The sequence below is a fragment of the Seriola lalandi genome, unplaced genomic scaffold, assembly GCF_002814215.2.
Source record: "Seriola lalandi dorsalis isolate HSWRI2012SDOR001 ecotype SW California unplaced genomic scaffold, Sedor1 jcf7180002054309, whole genome shotgun sequence".
Taxonomy (NCBI): Eukaryota; Metazoa; Chordata; class Actinopteri; order Carangiformes; family Carangidae; genus Seriola; species Seriola lalandi.
In genome coordinates, this window is record NW_019524862.1 from 70,274 (window position 1) to 89,747 (window position 19,474).

General features: G+C 42.5%; 1 protein-coding gene across 3 annotated transcripts; it reads right to left on the reverse strand.

The window, feature by feature from the left end:
* Positions 1-231: 231 nt before the first annotated feature.
* On the reverse strand, positions 232-17,724 carry rnf34b (ring finger protein 34b). 3 transcript variants are annotated; one of them, XM_087174060.1, is made up of 9 exons: positions 17,584-17,724; positions 10,010-10,088; positions 9,131-9,349; positions 5,777-6,289; positions 2,911-2,973; positions 2,585-2,786; positions 2,441-2,464; positions 2,189-2,230; positions 232-919 (listed from the first exon to the last, which is right to left on the reverse strand). In XM_087174060.1, exons 3-9 carry the CDS (start codon positions 9,332-9,334, stop codon positions 735-737), a joined length of 1,233 nt encoding a protein of 410 aa, XP_087030186.1. In that variant the 5' UTR covers positions 9,335-9,349; positions 10,010-10,088; positions 17,584-17,724; the 3' UTR covers positions 232-734. The 3 variants fall into 3 exon arrangements, with proteins under 3 accessions (XP_087030186.1, XP_023262220.1, XP_087030187.1); XM_023406452.2 differs by lacking the exon at positions 10,010-10,088; XM_087174061.1 differs by lacking the exons at positions 2,189-2,230; positions 10,010-10,088.
* Between the last annotated feature and the right edge of the window lie 1,750 nt (positions 17,725-19,474).

Here is a 19,474-nt window from a genome sequence, read left to right on the forward strand (position 1 = left end):
TTATGAGATGCATATACTGTGAAGTCCTAACCCAAATATCAATCAATCAATCAAAGGCATGACGTTTGGCACCTTACACCCTCCTGCGTGTGAGACGAGACGACTTGGTGCATGTGGTGTTCGGATTAAAGAATTGACATTTTCTAGAAACGTGTAAGTCTCTTTTTTTTTTTTCTGATATTGCACATCCTAAAGAACACTGAGGGAGATAACACTGTGTCATGTGGCATGACTGTGTAAACCATATTGACTCTAACCCTGGGATCTTATATATTTTATTTATTTTTTTTTCATCACACTGTTTCCCTTCAGCACACAGAAAAAACCCGATCCACTTCAAGTATCCACGCGACCTCCTCCTCTCCTCTCCTGTGAGTAAAATCTAAACAGAGAATGGAGAGTAGAAAGTGATGGCAGCGGGGTTCTGCTGTGTGTTTAACAGAGCTAAGAGAGAAAGAGTGAGTGTCCCGGTGCAGCTGAAGATGGCCCACCAGGGAGGAGAAGTGGGACTGGAACATGAGTTAGTAAGAGGGGATCGGGGGCTGGGGGGGGGAGACAAACCGTGGTAGGCCAGAGGCAACAGTTTGGTTTCAAAGACCGGGAAGTTGCTCGCGCCTGCTGCAGCATTAGGCCCTGTGAGACGTCATGCACGGCAGTACATCCTCAGTGAGAGATTCAGGGCTCGGGCCACGTGCACGCCTGAGGGCTGCTCTGACGCGCACACGCTCAGAGTTTTAAGACTTGAAGACGTGCACGGCCCGCACTACGTACTGCCTGCAGATGGGGCACTCGCTCATCCTCTTTCCGCATTTGGTGCAGGTTACCATGTGACCACATTCCAGCAGCACACAGTCGATGATGGCATCCATGCAGATGCGACACAAGTTTTCGTCAGCCGCCAGCTGAGCTTTGACACCATCTGTGGATGGGAATATGAAGTTAACATTAACAAAGCTTCTCTATAAGGCTCATTAACAAACAGAATGGAGTTCAGTGATGTTGTGATGGGAACTTAAGCTCCTACGCCTGGAGTTACCACATCATTCACCTGTGCTTGGTAATGAGCAGCCCATTCACTCCTCTAAAGCTCTGCTCTCCAGTAGGTTATAGCAGTCATTAAACGTCCAAATCTGTTCGCTTTTATTTGGTTTTCTACTAAAAGGTATTCATCAGAAAAAGAAAATATGAGGTAGGAGTGTGTCATCACAATGTATGCCATGAAACAAGTAATTTCATCCTGCCATCTATCAGTAACAACAGCCTTAAATTGAACCTCAACTTTTTAGCAAACGTGGACAAGAAGTCCTTTTGTGAGAGGAAAACTGTTGGTGAAGATCATGTGATATGGTTGAAAGCTACACACATCTACTTGGTGGACATGTTCATGAGAATGTTTTATCAACAGCATTAAATTAGCTTGTTTCAAACTAACTGCTCTTATAACTTGCGGCCGCTGACACCAAGGCCAACATGAGCACGTGAACCTTACCATCTAGATGTAACATTTACAATAATAGAGACTGTTGCTTTTATTTCAAGACGACGTGAACAAAAAAAAAAAAGTCATAGAAAATAGGCACAAAAAAATAAAAAAAAAGTTCTCATGTGCCACAAATCAATCATCACTCTGGTTTCTGAGAGTTAAACGTTTGACAGCTGACTGATCAGCTCACTGGCCTAAATCTGGCTCCTGCTGCTCACATCTTTAAAAAGCCGATGTCTGCTGTCCCTACATGTCTGACTAATTGTGGGCTAAGTGGACTAATATGATCCTCAAGCCCTTCAATATCAACAAGAGCCTCTGGGAAGCTTGACAGTGTAATTACACCTGATGGAGGCATGCTGCCGCTCAAGTAACATGATGACTCATCAAAAGGTAAAAGCTCTTAGGAGAGCGCGTTAATGACAGAATGAGAGGCTGTCCTCCACAATAAAATGAGATGATGAACACTGGAAAAGAAGCACGGGTGACAGGACGTGGAGACACCGAATAAGACAGGAGCTAATGACTTGAGTGACCATAATGTGATAATATACAGGGTGATATAAAAGGGTCAAGTGGGTGAAAATGGCTGCAGCATGCCTTCACTGTTTACTGCCTTGGGATGATCAGTGCGATGTACAATATTGGTTCATGGAGGAGATGCAGAAGGTGCTGTAAAGTGGCTTTTTATAAAAAACATCTTACCTCCAACACCACTGTTGCAGAGAGGTGGAGGATATGCAACCACTTTATAGGTAAGAATGGGCAGTAATGAAGAGAGTCTATTAGTTTAGGAACAGTGAATAAGCCCTTTAATATAAAACAATGTTGAAGCAGGAATCAAAACAGATTTATTCTATTTATTCCATGAGTGGGAGCTAATTGTATAAGTAAAAGCATTAAAAAGGCAATGTTATATATCACAACTACAAATATGATAATCAAAAGCACAATTACCTGCAGTTATGCTCACATTTTCCACTACAAAAAAAAAAAAACAAGGAGAAAAAGTTATTCTTATCATACAAGAACAGCAGAAGTCACAACACTTTATACAATTTAGATGCAAAAATGAAAAAAAGTCATATCGAAAGTGCTTACTGGATTTCCTGTTTTGCTCATTTTCTCTGTAGAGTCGATGCACTCGCTCCAGCAGCTCCCACTTCTCGCAGCAGCCGGAGTAATTGACAAAGTTCCTGGCGAGAATCTCTTTGAGCTGGCGGACGGAGAGGTTTTCTATCGCTTCTTCATTGTCCAGATCAGACAGCGAGGCCCTGATCCTCCTCTGTGTCGCCGGACTGACCTACAATTCACACGGGAAACAGAGCAGCGGTCACTAAATGAGCAGCGGGGACTGCACTCTTTCACTGCTGCTATAGAGACCGGCTGTTCGGGTCAGTAGATGTGTAAATACAGAAACATCACACCTCCATGATATTTTCAGTGGGCTCCAGGTTCAAGAGGGACGCTGTTGGAGTATCCTCATGCTCCTGTGTGGGTGGAAATCAACATACTGAAGTCAATTTAAGTCCGTTTAAACTCCCATAACAGCCTTTCCCTCACTGCACAGCCTGTTAAAACACTGTAAATCAAATGATGTGTAAAAAATGACCAATATACCTAATTCCAGATTTGAAGCTGCTGAACTGGAAAGAAATATACTTAATGTCTTTGTCTCATAAGGATGATCACTTCCTTTTCATCAAGAAAAAAAAGCAAATTAAAGTACACCCTGGTCCCCGGTGCTTCTCTTACAACATGCCTGATTATAATATAGAATTTCTTCTAGCTCTGTTATGACTATCAATGCCATGATAAATAAAAGACTTCAGAGTTATCTGGGATCTAATGTTTAAATTGCAACTGCTCAGATGTCTAATGAACAAATGGAGATGTTTGAACACGGACTCAGCTGCTCTTATCTCAGCAGTTAATTATTCTCTTTGAAGGTGGAGGTCAGGAATGTGCTGGATGAAAGGAGAATAAATGGAGCTATAGAATAGTTCTGTAGTATCTCTGTAGTATCTCAGCCATTTCTGAGCTTTGAAAAGAAAATAGTCTCTTTATTCTTTTATCTTCTTGACAAAAGAGAGCTTGTGAAGAGATTAAATAAACTCTAACTGTATGATATCATGATATCATGCTTGAATGCAGAGTCTCTGTTTCCGTACCGTAAAAAGTATTTTTTTTTATTTTAAAAACAGTTTCTCCTGCCATCTGTTTCTGTCTCCCTCTGCTTCAGCACATTCACGCAGATTATCAGCCTCCTCGAATGAAGATGTGTTAATAATGTATCCGTCAGCGTCGCGGTGCTAGATGCCTGCCCTCGCCCAGACATCATGCTTTCACTCTGACTAGACTCCTCAGAGACAAAAAGATGAGCAGCGGCCTTGACACAAGCAAAGTGCCAAACCTCTGCGGAGCAAAGTTTTTTGACTTGATGTTCGAGCCGCTTCAAACATATGAAAGTACTAGAAAGCACTCAGAGAGTGCATACTCGTGTCAAGGCTGCTAAATTTGTTGCTTTAATAATAGAACTTATTCAAAAAAAGTTTCATCTGCATCAAAATATACATGGTGATTGACAATGAAAATTGGTTACATGAGCCAGATTTCTTTCCTGTACTGCAGTAGTTAGAATCTACACCAACATCTAATCTCTTGTTCACTGGTCCACAACCGGTCTGATGCCAAATATCACTAAAATCTGAGGCCACATACCAGAATAATAATAATAGAGTCTTTATGTCTTTAATATTCATCCCTTTAGTGGAGCTATAAATGTTCGTCATGTTTTAACTGTAGAGAAATCACAATATAGTGACGAACATTTAGCAAGCTAGATTTCCATTATTTTCAAATGATTTAAATGTTACATTTTTTCTTGTTCCATTATCTTGTCAATCACCATTTGCAATAGACTATTAAACCTGTTTCAAGGCAACTGATCCAGTTAGATTATTTATTTATTTAATCTGAATGGCAGAGTACACGATTGCCACCAATATCCCAACATCTAAATCAGAGAAAACTCAAAGGAATTGGTTCATTTTACGAAACTATGTCCAACAAAAACCACATTGCAGATGTTTCTGTTGTTGAACCTGTTAAGAGTCTCTTCTGCAGAAGCTACATACATGTATCACAGTAGGCAGGATGATCTTATATCCTATACTTACATCACAGATTTGAAATCTATTTGGATTTCCAGACTGTGTTCCTAATTTGGGTTTATTTTTATGTTTCAATAAATATTATCAAGTAGTTTTTGTTTGATACAAATGAACTGAGATACACAATTTTCTTCTTCTTGTTGTTTGCAGTCTACATACGCACATTTGTGTTTGGTTGATAGAATAAATAACCCCGGAGAATCTTAAAGCCTAGATGTGCCACAAACTAAGAGGAGGAAAAAAAATAAATCATACAGAGAGATTATCTACAGGGGCATGAGAGGAGGGATGTGCTGTAGTGTTTCTGTTGTTTAGTTGCAGCTGTGACGCTGTGGGGAGTTCTCAACCTGTGTGGCTGTTACATAACAGACTCAGCCCATGTAACAGACCTAAAAAAGGCAAAGGGCTTAAGCTGCGTTGCTGGCTGGTCTGAGAGCTCACACATATACACACACACAGAGCTACACACACACAGCTACACACACACACACAGAGCTACACACACACAGCTACACACACACACAGAGCTAGACACACACACACACACACACACACACACACACACACACACACACACACACACACACACACAGAGCTAACACAGCTGTTTCCAGCTGTCACGTGGACATGAGACCAGCCAGTAATGCAGAGCATTCTTCAATGTCAGAGGAGGGAAAACAAATCTACAAATGTAGTAGCTTTTCAAGGAGAAACACTTCATTCAGAACAAAGCACCATGACACCAAAACATAAAAAAAATCCACACGGACGGAAAAAAGAGAAAGAATAAAGCATGAGATGAAATGAACGAAATAAACTGACTGACATCTAAAGAAATGCACGAGAGGGCGTTTGTTTGTCAGGGAGTTGAAAGGAAGAGGCCTTCTCCTGACTTAAAACAGTCAGACTGAAACTTGTAAATAAGTTGATTTCACCTTTGAAATTAATTATCTTGGATAGAATGAGGACAGATGTGAAAGAAGTATGGCATATGGAAATTAGTGAATGAGTGAGTGCATGTGCGTGTGCGTGTGGCTGAGCAGTGCACAGTGTTAGCTCTGCGTGCAGACACACACTAAACATCAGCTGTGTGTTTCCACACGTGCACACGCCATCAGACCTGGCTGGTGGTCCCTGAGCTGTCACTTGGGCTGAGCACGTCTCCCTGAGAGGCGGAGAGGACCGACTGTTCAGAGGTGGAGCGCGTGGCGGAGGGGGGCGAGGCGGCGCGGGAGTGGGGGAGGGAGTGCAGACTGTCTGTGTCATCTCCCCCTTCATCTTCCTCCTCGTCCTCCTCCTCTTCCTCCTCCTCCTCCTCCTCCTCATGTGTGTCCTCTTCTTCCTCCTCTTCCTCCTCGTCCTCCTCGTCCTCTTCCACCACCGTTCTCTGGGTCTCCCTCGTCCCCTGATGACAGAGCACCAGGTCCACCAGGTCCTCTTTTTCCCTGCATGTGTCGGTGGGGATGTTGCGCAGCAGCAGGTACTGGCGCAGGTCTTTCACTCGGAGCTGCATGAGCCGAGGCCGCTGGAAGGCCGTGCCGCGCAGCAGGTGGCAGGTTGTGCAGCAGCGCAGGTTCTCCTGCAGCACTGAGCACAGGGCGCAGAAACTCTTCTTACAATCACAGCAGATGTGCTGTGGAGGGAGGAGAGGAAGAAGAACGTGATGTGATCAGCGATTCCTTTTCTTCTCAGTGAAGCAACCAAACATCTTTAAAGCAATTTCCTCTTCAACACCATCATCATTTAAGAAACTGTGTTTTCCATTATTTCTTAGTAGGCCCTGATCTGTTAGCATATTAAACTATTTAGCCTCCATGTCACTTTTGATTAATGAATTAACCATGTACTGATGGATTTAACTGATTTGATCTCTAGAAAATAGGTCATTTGATGGAGCTGAGCACGCTGCAGCTGCTGCTAACATTGTTTTAATTTGAATAATTCATCAGCCCACGGTTTTACTTGCAAGATATTGTTGATAAAGACTGAGTGATAAACCAGTACATTTATTATTATTTATCATTTATTAACTTTCAGTGGAATTGTTGCAGAATATTTTATTTTGTTATCATTTCACTAAATGACTTTGTCTGAATGAATCACTCTGAGCAAACTGTAATTAAAACTAAACTAAATGAGTTACTGAGGCTTTTGTTTTACATGTAACTGATTGGTGGAAAATGGACCAACGATATTTGAAGTAGTTGATGAAACCAAACAAATGCCAAACATCTGCATGTTCCACCTTGTCAAACGAGTGAGGATTTGCTGCTTTTTCTATCATTGTAAACTTCATATTTTGGGGTTTTGCACTTTTGTTTGAACAAAAACATTTTGAAGACCTTGGGAAATGTAAAAAAAAATGTAAAAAAAAAGACACCAGAGAGACCGTAAAGCAGCGACACAAATCCATCACAATGACTCATCCTGTGTGCTCAGTCACTTTCTAGGAAAGAGTAAAGAAAAGAGAAATAAACTGTCTATAGCTGCTGGTGATGTTTGACATTTTACAGGCTTAACACTGTCTCCTGATACAGAGCAGCTGAGTAGATTGACACTTCAAATGGGCAGGAAAGCAGGTCGGCCACGGCTGTAAACATTTTCTTATCACTACTGCACATATATACTCTGGTCCAGCAGAAGCACATTTCCACCACAACAGATACTTTTCTTCAATCGTTTGCTGTTAATCCCCCGGCGCGTCTTTTTTCATACTATGAAAATATCACGCTCAGACACAAAATGTGTGTAACCGGGGAGTCGACCCACCGTCAGAAAGGCAACTGGTGTGTGGATGATGATAGAGCGATCTGAAGCCAGGCACTGCAGCACTCAGATACACTCTGTCATTAAACTCTGACACATGCAGCTGTGCAGAGACCCTCGGAAACACCAGCATGAAAACACACTGTATGGTGCATGTTCTTAAAGGACCAGACTGTGTCTTATTTACATTGCTAACTTCAACTTATAACTTCAAGCAGTGGTGGATTGAGTCGTCACATGCTTGAATGAAATTACCAATACAACACTGTAAAAACTCTCCATGACATGTTTGCCCTTATTTAAAATCCCTTGAATTAAAAATGTGAAAGCAGCATTTTACTGTTTATTTAGTCACTGGTTCCCAACCCAGCATTCAGGCTCCTCCAAAGAGTCACAAGATGAATCTGAGGGGTCATAAGATGATAAGACGAAACACTAAGTTCTCCAACACAAACCTATATATTATTATAGTTTCTTTTTTTGCTTTTGTTGTGAAATGACAGATACTTTTACCTCTTTGTGCATGATGCAGTTATTTAAATGAAACAATCTGAGAAGTTTAGGAAAAGAAAAATCACTCCACGGTGAAACTGACAACTAACAGACAACTGAAATGTAACAGTAATTTATATAAAGAGCATTAATGTGAAATCTTTATCTGAAAAGGCGTTCACTATAGTAGACATTAAAATGTATTGGGGTAAAAAGTACAATATTGGTTGCAATAATCAGAAACAATCGAGTTAAGTACAAGCACCTAATATTGCACAATAGTTGACTAAATGTTCTTAGCTCCTTTCTACCACAATGACTTCAAGACAGACATAGTTGCAGAGACTTTAAACTTTCCCAGTGAAGAACTTGCTTTATATTTGCTACATTATACATACGTGCTGTGCTGTACATGATCATCCTGTACCTGTTTGTGACTGTATTCTTAGTACAGCCTGAGCTTTGCTTGCTGACTGTTCTATTAATGGCTCTGTTAACTCTTAAAGAGGGCGTTACTGTAAAGCAGCATGGATGCTCAGCCAACCTGCTCTGTATAAATAAACTGCAGATAAATAAATATGTATTGTGAGAGTGAGATTTCAGTGTTTTGACCTCCCCCACAAAAAAAAAAAAAAAAAAAAAAGGGAAAGTCATGAGTTACATCTCGCCAGTGATTTAGCCGAAGAAGAATAACAACATACGACATTTAGAAATGTGAAAAGGATCATGTTTGGTCTAATATGAGTTGACTATAAAATATAACATGGATTTGGTTCACACCGAAAGGCGAGAAACATCATTCTCACGTGAACCAAATCCATGTTATTACATTAAAAAGGTCTGTCCAGCAAGTGACTCAGTAATTATGGATGTCAGTGTTTCCCTGAATGCACCATGAATGAGGAGTCCCTCTAACAACTGCACGCAATGATTACATAATTCTGTCACAAAAATGAAAAAAAAAAAGAAAGAAAACGCTGACTAAATGTGGAATGTGAAGGATTACTCAAGCAAGTCCCCAGCCCAGTCTCCGACAGCTGATTTTTATATAGCACTGACACTGGGGGGGGGGGGGCAGCTTTGGAAAATGATCAGTGAATACTTTTATTTAACAGACAAGAACATGCAAACCCCACTGGTGTGGTCTTTTGACATCACACTGTAGGAAACAGTTTCTACTGGGCTGCTCTCTGAAAGCATGTGGACTCTTGTTTACCTTGCGTCTGAAGACAGAGAAGGCCAGACCGCAGGCCTTGCACAGCTGTCCAGCGCTCCCTGAGCTGGTGGGGGGGTAGGTGGAGTACCCAGCGCTGGGGGCGAAGCGGAAGGGCCCCGCCCCTGCTCCAAACCCCGGCTGCTGCGCCCGCACCGTGCCCGTGCCCATCACCTCGTTCAGCAGCCCACAGCATGACGCCCACATGGACGATGCCCCTGCCTACGGAGCACGCACACGTGCACGCACGCACACACACACACACACACACACACACATACACACAAAAAACTTTCATCTTTCACAGACTTTTAAAAGGGCTTATTAATTTATACCTCTGGCATCATCATGTTACATTTCCTCCCTTTTTTATCCCTTTCACAGCTTTAAGGTTGGGAAAATCATCTTAATCCCCCCTCTCTGACAGCATCATATGTATTCTGCATCAGCTTGTTCCAGCTCTTCATTGAAACTAAATTATGTTTCTACTTAGTGAAATATTCAAACCATGGGCTAGATATTTTTCTTTTTATTGCTGCACCGTTCCATCAAATGGAAATCATCTGTATGTCTTGTGAATCGTTTTATTCAAATTTCAGGGCGACATCTTTGACTTGTTTGTAGATTTTGGGATCTCCACCAGAATTTAAAATGACTTTCAGAGGGTCTGAACAAAGTTTGTATATGCAAGTAATATGAAAACTATTTTCATCATTTATACATCATCCAGTGAATAATAAACTATGATTAAATTTGTTATCCTGCTACACTGCAATGCACTAATCCAATAATCACCTATTCATTTCCCTGTGTACATAAAAAACAGCTATTATCATGTCAACCATAAACCTTTAAGATCATTAAATGATGTTTTATTCCTACCTTTTCTACAAAGAGCACTGTCTTTTACTGTATTATCTCTGATTGAAGATCACCTCTAGTGTCCTTTTAGGAGAATCATCTGTAAATAAAAACAGCTAAATGAGTTTTTTCAGTCGTGTCTGCAGAGTTCCTCACCAGCTGCAAACAGCCCCAACAACCTCCACCATGAGGGGGAGGGCAGCTTGTTTACTGCCTGAGAGGCAAAATCCAGGGCCAAAAAAGTCAAAGATTAAATGATCCGCTACTGGTTGCAAACCTTGAACACTGCGAGTGCATGGTAATAACTGAAGGCGACTCAGATGAACATTTTTTTAACTCAGAAGTTTCCCTATCTGGGTTTTGGCAGTTGGACGTTGGAGGACATGGTGTGGTCGACTTTTAGTGAAGGGATCAAACTGAAACCGTGAAAGTGAGGGGGACGTGCCCGACAGTGGACACGACGTCCCTTGCAGCGTACTGTCTAATACCCGTTCACCTGGACTGAGATCTGGAGACCGTCGCAAATGATTCGTATCATTTTCATACTCAAACAATTCACCATCACTGTGTGAATTTCCCTTTCATTGCTCACCTTTCTGTATATCAACAAACTATTAGAAAATATTCTTATTACTATCATGAAGCTGATTTGAGCCACACTGTATCACCCAGCCCTGTGCTCTACAATCATCATCATACATAATACCCAAAATGGCTTGAGGAGATAGTCTCTCTTGCTACAGGGTTAAGAGAGAATAACGAGAATGAATGAGAAAGAGAGAGGAGGGGGAGAGATACTGAGCAGCACATTATTGAGAGTGCTCTTTAAGAGTCTTTGAGGTTAGAGATAATTAGACTGAAGTAGACTCTAAGAGCTCCTATTAATGATGTTCTCCAAAGAGATCCGCGGGTTAAATTTCACAGTCACTGCATTATTTTATACAATCTGATAAACAAATGTGGCAAGTAGAAGCAGAGGATGTGCGAGGAGTCTGACCCGCACAAAAAATATTCCTGTGAGTCAAATGGGAAGATGTGGACGTTATGTTGCCTCTCTATGTCTCTATGCAAAACTAGCTTTGAGTTGGTTTACTCGGCCCGTAAAAAAGTTGAGGACTGCGAGAGGCCACGCGGTTAAGAATCAGTCAGATGTGTTTGCTGACCACAAGACTGGGCAGAGACAGGGAGCAAAGATGGCGTGATGGGAGCCACGGCTCCTTGGAGCATACTGATGAGAGGAGGAGGGAGGGGGAGGAGAGCGAGGAGAGAATATGTCTTCTGTTGTTCCCCGGCCTCCAGAATCAATAGCTGACATGAGCATAATGTAAGCCCTCTGTGGTTCCCGGCTCTATACGGGAAAACAATGGAATTCACAGGGTCCTGCCACATCTCTTCTTAAGGCAGCGCTCTGCTCCGACTTGTCACAAACACCCTGTGATCTGACCTCACCCATCTGCTTAGGGATTCGTTATGTAATCTCAGGAACGAGGCACTACTATATGTGGAGTCACGGCGAGCAGGAGGAGGAAGGTCTGCCCCCGCTGCAGTCAGTTCAAATCTTTAAAAACCTTGTTTTATCTGAGTAACAGGGCAAAACTTCAAAATATTCAAGTTACAGTGACAGAAAATCAGCAAAAAGCCTCAAATTGAAGCAAATGTTTAAATCAAATTGATTATCAAAACTGCCATCAATTAATATTCTGCCAATCGACTGGCTGCATGTAGTTCTTCTCCTCCTCAGTTAAATCTACCACAAGCAGCTCACTCCATCGTGATGTAGGCTACTCCCCAAGCGTTATGCACGTAATACGGTGCATAACAAGTGGAATTAATCGCCTGAGGCTCAAACTTGACCTGATGTTCAACTGCTAAAAAGTCTCCCAGGTTGGATAGAGCCTCCCTCATGAGGGGGTGAGGCCACTAAAAGGAATATTACTGCGTTTACTGCGGGACGAGGAGCCGCTGCAGCCTGCCCATGAAATCAGTCTCATCTGGCTCTGAGCCAGCAGCACGAGATCCCTCTGTCACTTCAATTAGCACACTGTAAGCTCTGCGGGCAGGGAGTCCCGAACAAACAAGCGACAAGAGCAAACATCACATGTAGTGAATGCTTTCTTGCGTGTTAGTCAATGCATGAGTGCCGTCTCAAAAATCAAATCAATACACCTTAAATGACAACTTTGACTATTTCATTTGTTTTTATTTGCTCTGTACATGACACACGCTTTAGTGATGATCAGAACTTCAAGTGCTTAAAATGTCTATAAATATCAACCGGATTAAGTGAACTGTGGATATTTTATTTCATCTGGCAGCTCTTCACCTGTGTGTTACGTTAACGTTACTCAACCTATGAGCGAGAGAGGAAGAAGAGTGAGCAATAAAGTGAGTGTGTCCCTCATTGACTCCAGAAGTTCTGTTTACCGCCATATGAAGCAGCGGGATCAGAAACTGAACTAAATCACGCTCTGTCCGTCAAATCTCTTCGGAGTGTGTGTATGTGTGTGTGTGTGTGTGTGCGCGCGCATGTTGCGAGCATCAGTTATATGCGGTTATATACGTTAAACTGTGGCAGGCAAATTCAAGTTAGTATTAATTTAATACTATACAAATAATAAGAAACTACATCAATGGGAAAACAAGTAAAATATTGTCTTAACATTTGCAAAGGAATGAGCGGCGATCGTGCAGAGGTGGTCTCGGTCACATGTGGCCATTTCTTTTAGCAGCGTGAATGCAAATGCATCCTGGGCCACATTAAAGGAACGCCTACTCTACTGACGTCCTCTGACACAGTCTGATCAATCCCGCCAATTTCATAGGCCCTGTTCAGACCTGGTGTTAACATCCGTCTCGGATGATCCGATCACAAGTGGACAGCTCTCAGTTCGTCAGTTCACACCTGCCTTTAAAATGCGTGTCCACATGCATCTCGATTGACCACTTGTGATCGGATGTCACTTCCTGCTTCATATGCAAATAAACAGGTATGCGTTGTCGAGCGAGTCGATCCCCACAGATGTTAAAATGTCCAACTTTACAGCAGAAATAAACGTGTTTACAGCCTAATTTCCTAATTTATATATAATTCACCTGTTTAAATTTCATTAAAGCTTAAAGTTCTGCATAATTGAGGGCGTGCTGCTTTGAGTGACAGACGGGTGAACCTATGCTTGCCACAAGATGCCATGATGGCGATGACGGAACGGCCCACTCTGAGCTTCAAAACCACTCTTCAGAAACCTATGGGTGACGTCAAGGAGGTCTATGTTGTGAGAGAGAGGGAGAGCGAGTGAGAGAGAGGGAGCGAGAGTGGGGCACGGAGGGGTTATTTGCATATAAAGCCAAGAAGTGAGATCCGATCACAAGCGGTCAATCGAGACGCATGTGGAGACGCGTGTTAAAGTCAGGTGTGAACTGACGAAACTGAGAGCCGTCCACCTGTGATCGGATCACTGAAGACGCGTGTTAGCAAGTACAGTTTAGCTGTCACATCTTTATATTCACCACTGTCTGACCACTTAAACTTCGCCTCTGGAAATACTGGGTTGTAATTATGCATTTTGTCATCGCAGTCACCTCTGGGCACTTTGAATGTCAGGCATCGGCCAAATAATTGAGTTATTTCTCACAGTGCTGCTGGAATGTGATCAGCAAACAATCCAGACCCAATGTGGGTTTGCACAAACAAAACCCAAAGTCACCAAGAGGGGAGCACGGCAAAAAGTAACTGTGGCACAGATTTGAACAGGAAAAAGCCACAGGGGAGGGAAATCAGCAACATTCAGGCCTCGTGTTGACGAACAGTAAACTGACCTCATAAAATGAGCTTTTGAGGATCAGATCTCAAAGACTGTACCGACACAGACAAGTGGAACCATATGGGACGGGACCAGATAGATAGGACCTAAATGGGTCATATGGAGATTGAGAGTGTTTAACTGGAACTGAGACGAGTCTGAAATGGAGCGATAACGCTTTCTACCTTCCTCTGAGCAGGTGACTTCTCATGTGGTTCTGTGCATCGGCCGATTTATTTTCTGCTGAAAAGTTCCCCGTCGCAGACAATACGTGAAACTGTTCCAAACATAACCAGAGATGGTCGACTGATGTGATTAATGCCACCTAATAACAATCAGGTGCCGTGATAGTCTGATGGTTTACAGAGCATGACTACTGGCATCCACAGTTTGATTCTGACTGTGGGTCTTTGTGCATGTCATACCCCAATCTCTCTCCCCATGATTCCTGTCTCTCTACCCTACTAAAAAAAAAAAAAAAAAAAAAATCATAAAATCAGATATTGGTATGAACCAGTCGTGCTCACTGAGTTGCAACACTGTCCACCATGTTAAAATAAACCTATTTAAGGGGAACTCCGCCAATTTTACACATCAAAGTTTGTTTACAGGTCTCGGGGAATACTACTGCATGTGTGACAAAAGTTGTTTAAAGCCTGATAAATTGCCTCATGTGGCTACAAAGGACGACATCTCTGGTTCTGCTGCATTGATTTCGATCCTTTTTTTCCACCTTAAGTCCGACTATTGGAATGCGACGCTAAATCGATGGTGGATCGCTCCGTCTGCGTACGGTGTAACAAAATATCTGATGGTTGACAAATTCTGTCTCACGGCATTCATCAGCCCAACCCCAGTCTCTGCATTTGCAATGATCTAAGCGATCAATACGCAGACATACACCAACTGAGAGTATTATGATGCTTTCAGTGTAAACAACTGTGCACTATCATACATTTTATATAGAGCGTCATCAATCACTATCTTTCTATCACCCACTGTCTCTCTCTCACATTTCATTTCCTCTTTCTGTCGGGTGAATCTCGCTCCTGTTTTTCTCTGGCATCAACTGGAAATGCCACAAACACTGTGATAAGTGAATTCAGCCGCCTGACGGTTTAGACTGGGGAGAAATATTATTAATAGAAATTATATCAGAGAAATTGTCGCCTTTCGTCATTTGTCTAAAACGATAAGACTCAAATGTAATATTTCACTTAAACTGCACATTACTCAATCGTGCGCTGGATGTACATGATTCAGGGATGTCTGCTGGAGCCGGCAGACGTCAAACCCACTGAAGTCTGGAGAGATATGCACATAAAATTCAAGCGGCTACCAGCTAAGTTTGGATTTGTGTCTGCGAAATAACAGATTTACACAGTTTACTCCAAGGGCAGAGGATGACTTGCGGAGGATTTAGCCTGTAGAATATTTTAGGTGCTGCAATACAAACAGATATTGACTGCTGTGGAGATTGTCCTGCAATATTAAAACATAACTGGACTGTTTCACAACCACCGCCAGGAATCTGCCGTGCCCTCTGGCCTCTCTTTATAGCTTTAGACTTCTTCATCCACTTTAGGAGTCAGCCCTAAGTGAGCTTGGTCTCATTTGGAATAAAGTATGATCCACTGTGGTACATCCATGCTACATCTTATCATTCCAGCAGAGATTTGCGAGTGTGTGCGTCCATGACGTACAAGCGTGTGCTTATTGTCGACGGGGAAAATGAAACGGTAAGAGGATTTTGAATGGAAAGTGTATCAAAATCAAACACTCATTTTGAAATATCATAGATCGAGTCATAGGTCCATCCCTGATTAAAATGGCATTGATAACACGTACTGTATGGCGGAGATGTATGCTTACACAATTCAGCCAACACCGCCTGTGCCACAGGGGCAGAAAAGCTGCTTTTCAATTTAAAGCAGATTAGTCAATAAAAACACTGAGTCCATTTTGTCTTCCTGGGACACAGTGATGATGATGATGATGATGATGATGATGATGATGATGATGTCCCTTAGGCAAATTAACTGCGCTGTCCACCAGAGTTAAGCACCTCTGCACTCTTGCCTTCCACAATACTGTCATAAACTGTATTCAAATGTTTGACGTACCACATGCAAAACTTTACACAAGCATTCATTGTGAAGAATGAGGCTGTTCAGTGTCACAGTATTGTTGCGGCCACCGTCATATCTTATGAGCTCAGGTAGTTCAACGTGCAAACCTTGCTAGTTAAAAGTAACCAGTGACTGCAGCTGTGGAAATACTTTGAGCATCGCTGGCTACTTTTAGGGACATTTGTTGTAGTATTTTTAAGAAGTAAATCTTAAATACTGCACGTGTGTGTCACGGTGTAAAGGCCGAATACCAATATGTATCTCTTGCTCTATAGATAGATAGATAATATGTATTATATAATATATATTTTCTTAAAATGTCCAATGCTAACTGAAAACATAAGCAGAATATTAGCATTACTCCAAAAACATATGAAAAGGGGATTTGGTGAGAGCAATTTGAACAAAATATAAGACCAACATCACCATAGGCCTCGTGGACTCTCTCCCTAACTCCAGAAATGTTGTGATGTTTAAATTTAAAATTTATCGATCAGTCAGACCCGAGCACCCGTGTATTTTGCTTGCATCTGGTGCTTGAGGGAACCCTCTGCTCATGCACACAATATTTCACCGTGTAGTGGAGCAAAAGTCTGACAGGATAAATACTCAGGGCAGTATTTGAGTAAATGCATGAACTTATTTATGCAATAAGAGATGTTTTATTTTCAAAATTAGGCCTTTCACCTTTTAAAGTCCTCAGTGATGCAGCTTTAAGGGTGAGACACAGTGCAACTGCAATAACAGGTGATTAACTGTCAGAAGCTTCACACAGGGACACATTATTCTTCGTATTGTATGTACACAGCACTAATGATGATGATGATGATGATGATGGTTGCAGGGACAGTCCTGCCTAACCTTTCACAGTGACTGTCGTCACAAACCTGCCTCCACCAGAGCACCCAATGACATCATCGCCATCATCTTCATCATTACCAGTCCTCCTGAGCTCGAGCTGCCAGACAGCAACATCACCTTTCCTCCCTGTGCTGTGCGGCAGCCTGTCTCTGCTACAGTGTACACACACACGCGCGCACACACACACACACACACACACACACACACACACACACACACACACACACACACACACACACAGACACCACTGAGAGGAAGGAGACTCCGGTGAAGCTCCACAGCCTGACACAGCTCGAACCTGAGAGGTGATCCTCTCTCTGTAGCTACACCGAGACATCTCCCAAACATCCCCGCGCTCACTCACTCACTGGCCGCAGTCTCTATCTCATTAGAGCGGATTAGAGCCTGACGATGAATGGACGTCGCTTCGGCGGCTTTAGTCCACTGAACTATCACACTGGGGTCAAAGCAGGCTCATTAAAAGGCTACACACTGTACCCAGTGTTTATCAGAACGGCTGGGGATGCAGGGGGAAGCATTTCGAGGGCTCGCGTGTTCGCCAAGAAAATAAGAAGCAGACAGACAGGGCAGGAAGAGCAGCGACAGCAAACGAAAAACAGTCAGTGCAGCATTAAGGTGCAAGCCTGTTGATGTAATAACAACTAAGTGCACGATAACAAAATTAATTGACATTAGGATGGAGGTATTCCCTGCCTCTCGGTGCAGCATCGCGCGCAAACATGCAAGAAATCGGCCCCGTACATGGATCCAAAATCATGAAAGAACCGCAGACGGCATCACATACCTTCATTGCACCTCCCGTTAGAGGAATCTGCCGAGTAATGTCAGAACGACGACCATTGCAAGTGCACAGGGAATCAAACCATTACGTCTTCCCTCTCTCCGACTGCCTGTGTGTGTGGAGTAAGCATAACGTAATGGCCAAGAGAGCCGCAGCCAACCACAACGCGCACACAGGCGCTGGTATCTTTAGCAGCCAATCCGCCTTAACACATCACCGGAGTGGGCGTTCGGTGCCGTGCGTAAAGACTCATGTGTGAGGCTGACCGACGCATCATGCTATGTTCACAGCCTCGGTTTCACATGTGCAACAACATTAAGTGTGATAAGTAACGTGCTCAGCTGCAACTGCCCTGATTTTACTGAGCTGCAAAGACAAATATATAATATATCTATATCAATATATCTATATCTAAATATAAACATCAACTTGAGGCATTATTTATTTTTGTCATGGCTTTATTTCAATCAGAGGAAGTAAAACCAAGCCGCATCACCACATGCAGTGTTATTCCTGTCGTTTTACACCAAATCTAAATGCGTCTACAATCTAATTCACCGCCGTATTTAGCTCATGTGTGCGTGCCTGTGCATATGCGTTTGTGTGTGCACACTAAGGCTGCTGTCTGCAGTCAGGAGATTAAAGTGCTTTTCCTCCATTACATCGCCAGTACCCGCTAGGAGCCCGCAGGGGGCAGCAGATAGCGCTGCATCATGATTATTATCATCAGGCAGACATAGCTGAGCTGCAGGGGGAGCAAGGCTGGCCACGCTGCTCTTACTGTACAATGCAGCCCGGATCATACAGAATTCATAAGTTATGTGGCTGTTGCAGCAGCTGTGCAGGAGACAAAAGTGCATTTAAAGTGTCTGGCTCAGGACTCATAATGATGCAAGTACAACACGAGGCCGCTGCCCCAGTCTCTTTAAATTCTCTGCCATTTCCAGCACATCAAACAGTGACCCTGTTGATTTCATTTCACACAGCCTCAGTAAAAGATCTGTTGAAGCCTTCGGGCCAATGGTGACACACATAAGAGCTTTAGAATTAGCCTGAACAGTCCTCCACAGTGTTTAAACATCAAAGTTGTATCGGAGCATGGAAGTGTTCAAACTCTTTCTCACATGTGGAAAATAAAGCCAAAGAAACAGTTGGTGTAGATGAGAAATTACCTTAAAAGGTCAAGTACACCCAAACTTGAATCTTAGTAGCCTTGTGTAACGCAATGAGCTCTGAGATTTCTGACCCTTGCCAAATACAGTGAAGGCAAATGATATTGCTCAACAGCAACATTTCTTTCCACTGATCGTTTCCCATGTTTCTGAGTTTTCCTCAGAGTGTCATATTGACTCTCAGTGGATAATGGAGAGTAATCTCAGCACTGTTTCCGAGAAGATAAAAAGATGTGTTGCAGCTGAAAGCACTACATCAAATTGTGTAATTTGCACGAACAGACCCTTTAACTACAGGACAGTTTTTAGTTCTCATATGGTGGTTTCAGTTCCAAACATACAATGAGTTTAATAAAGGGGGGGAAATTTAGTTTGAACCATAGATCTCGGTTTCTGTCACTGCTAATATCCCCCTGTACCCCAAGTACTTTCTGGGCGTTTTTACCACTTATCACATTTATACTCACTGTGCGCTCATTTTTCACTGCAAATTAAAGTCCTGTATCTCAATGTAAACAACACAACCATGGCTAGAAGTAGAGAGAGTTCAAACTGTCTTTTGTCCAACGTAAACACATTTATACTGCCATAAATCACTTAAAATAAATACAACAAAATATGTTTTTCTTTGATAATTTATATTAGAGTTAAAAAAAAAATCTAGGCTATATATATACAACCTTGTTTCAAGTGCACTCAAGTGTTAGGAATGAAGCAAAACT

What these genes read in the sequence shown, in the direction of transcription:
- rnf34b (XM_023406452.2), bottom strand. An exon ending in CCACTGAAAATATCATGGAG is followed by an intron (nt 2,787 to 2,910) that starts GTGTGATGTTTC and finishes TGTGAATTGTAG; the next exon opens with GTCAGTCCGGCGACACAGAG. An exon ending in AAATGTGAGCATAACTGCAG is followed by an intron (nt 2,231 to 2,440) that starts GTAATTGTGCTT and finishes TTACCTATAAAG; the next exon opens with TGGTTGCATATCCTCCACCT.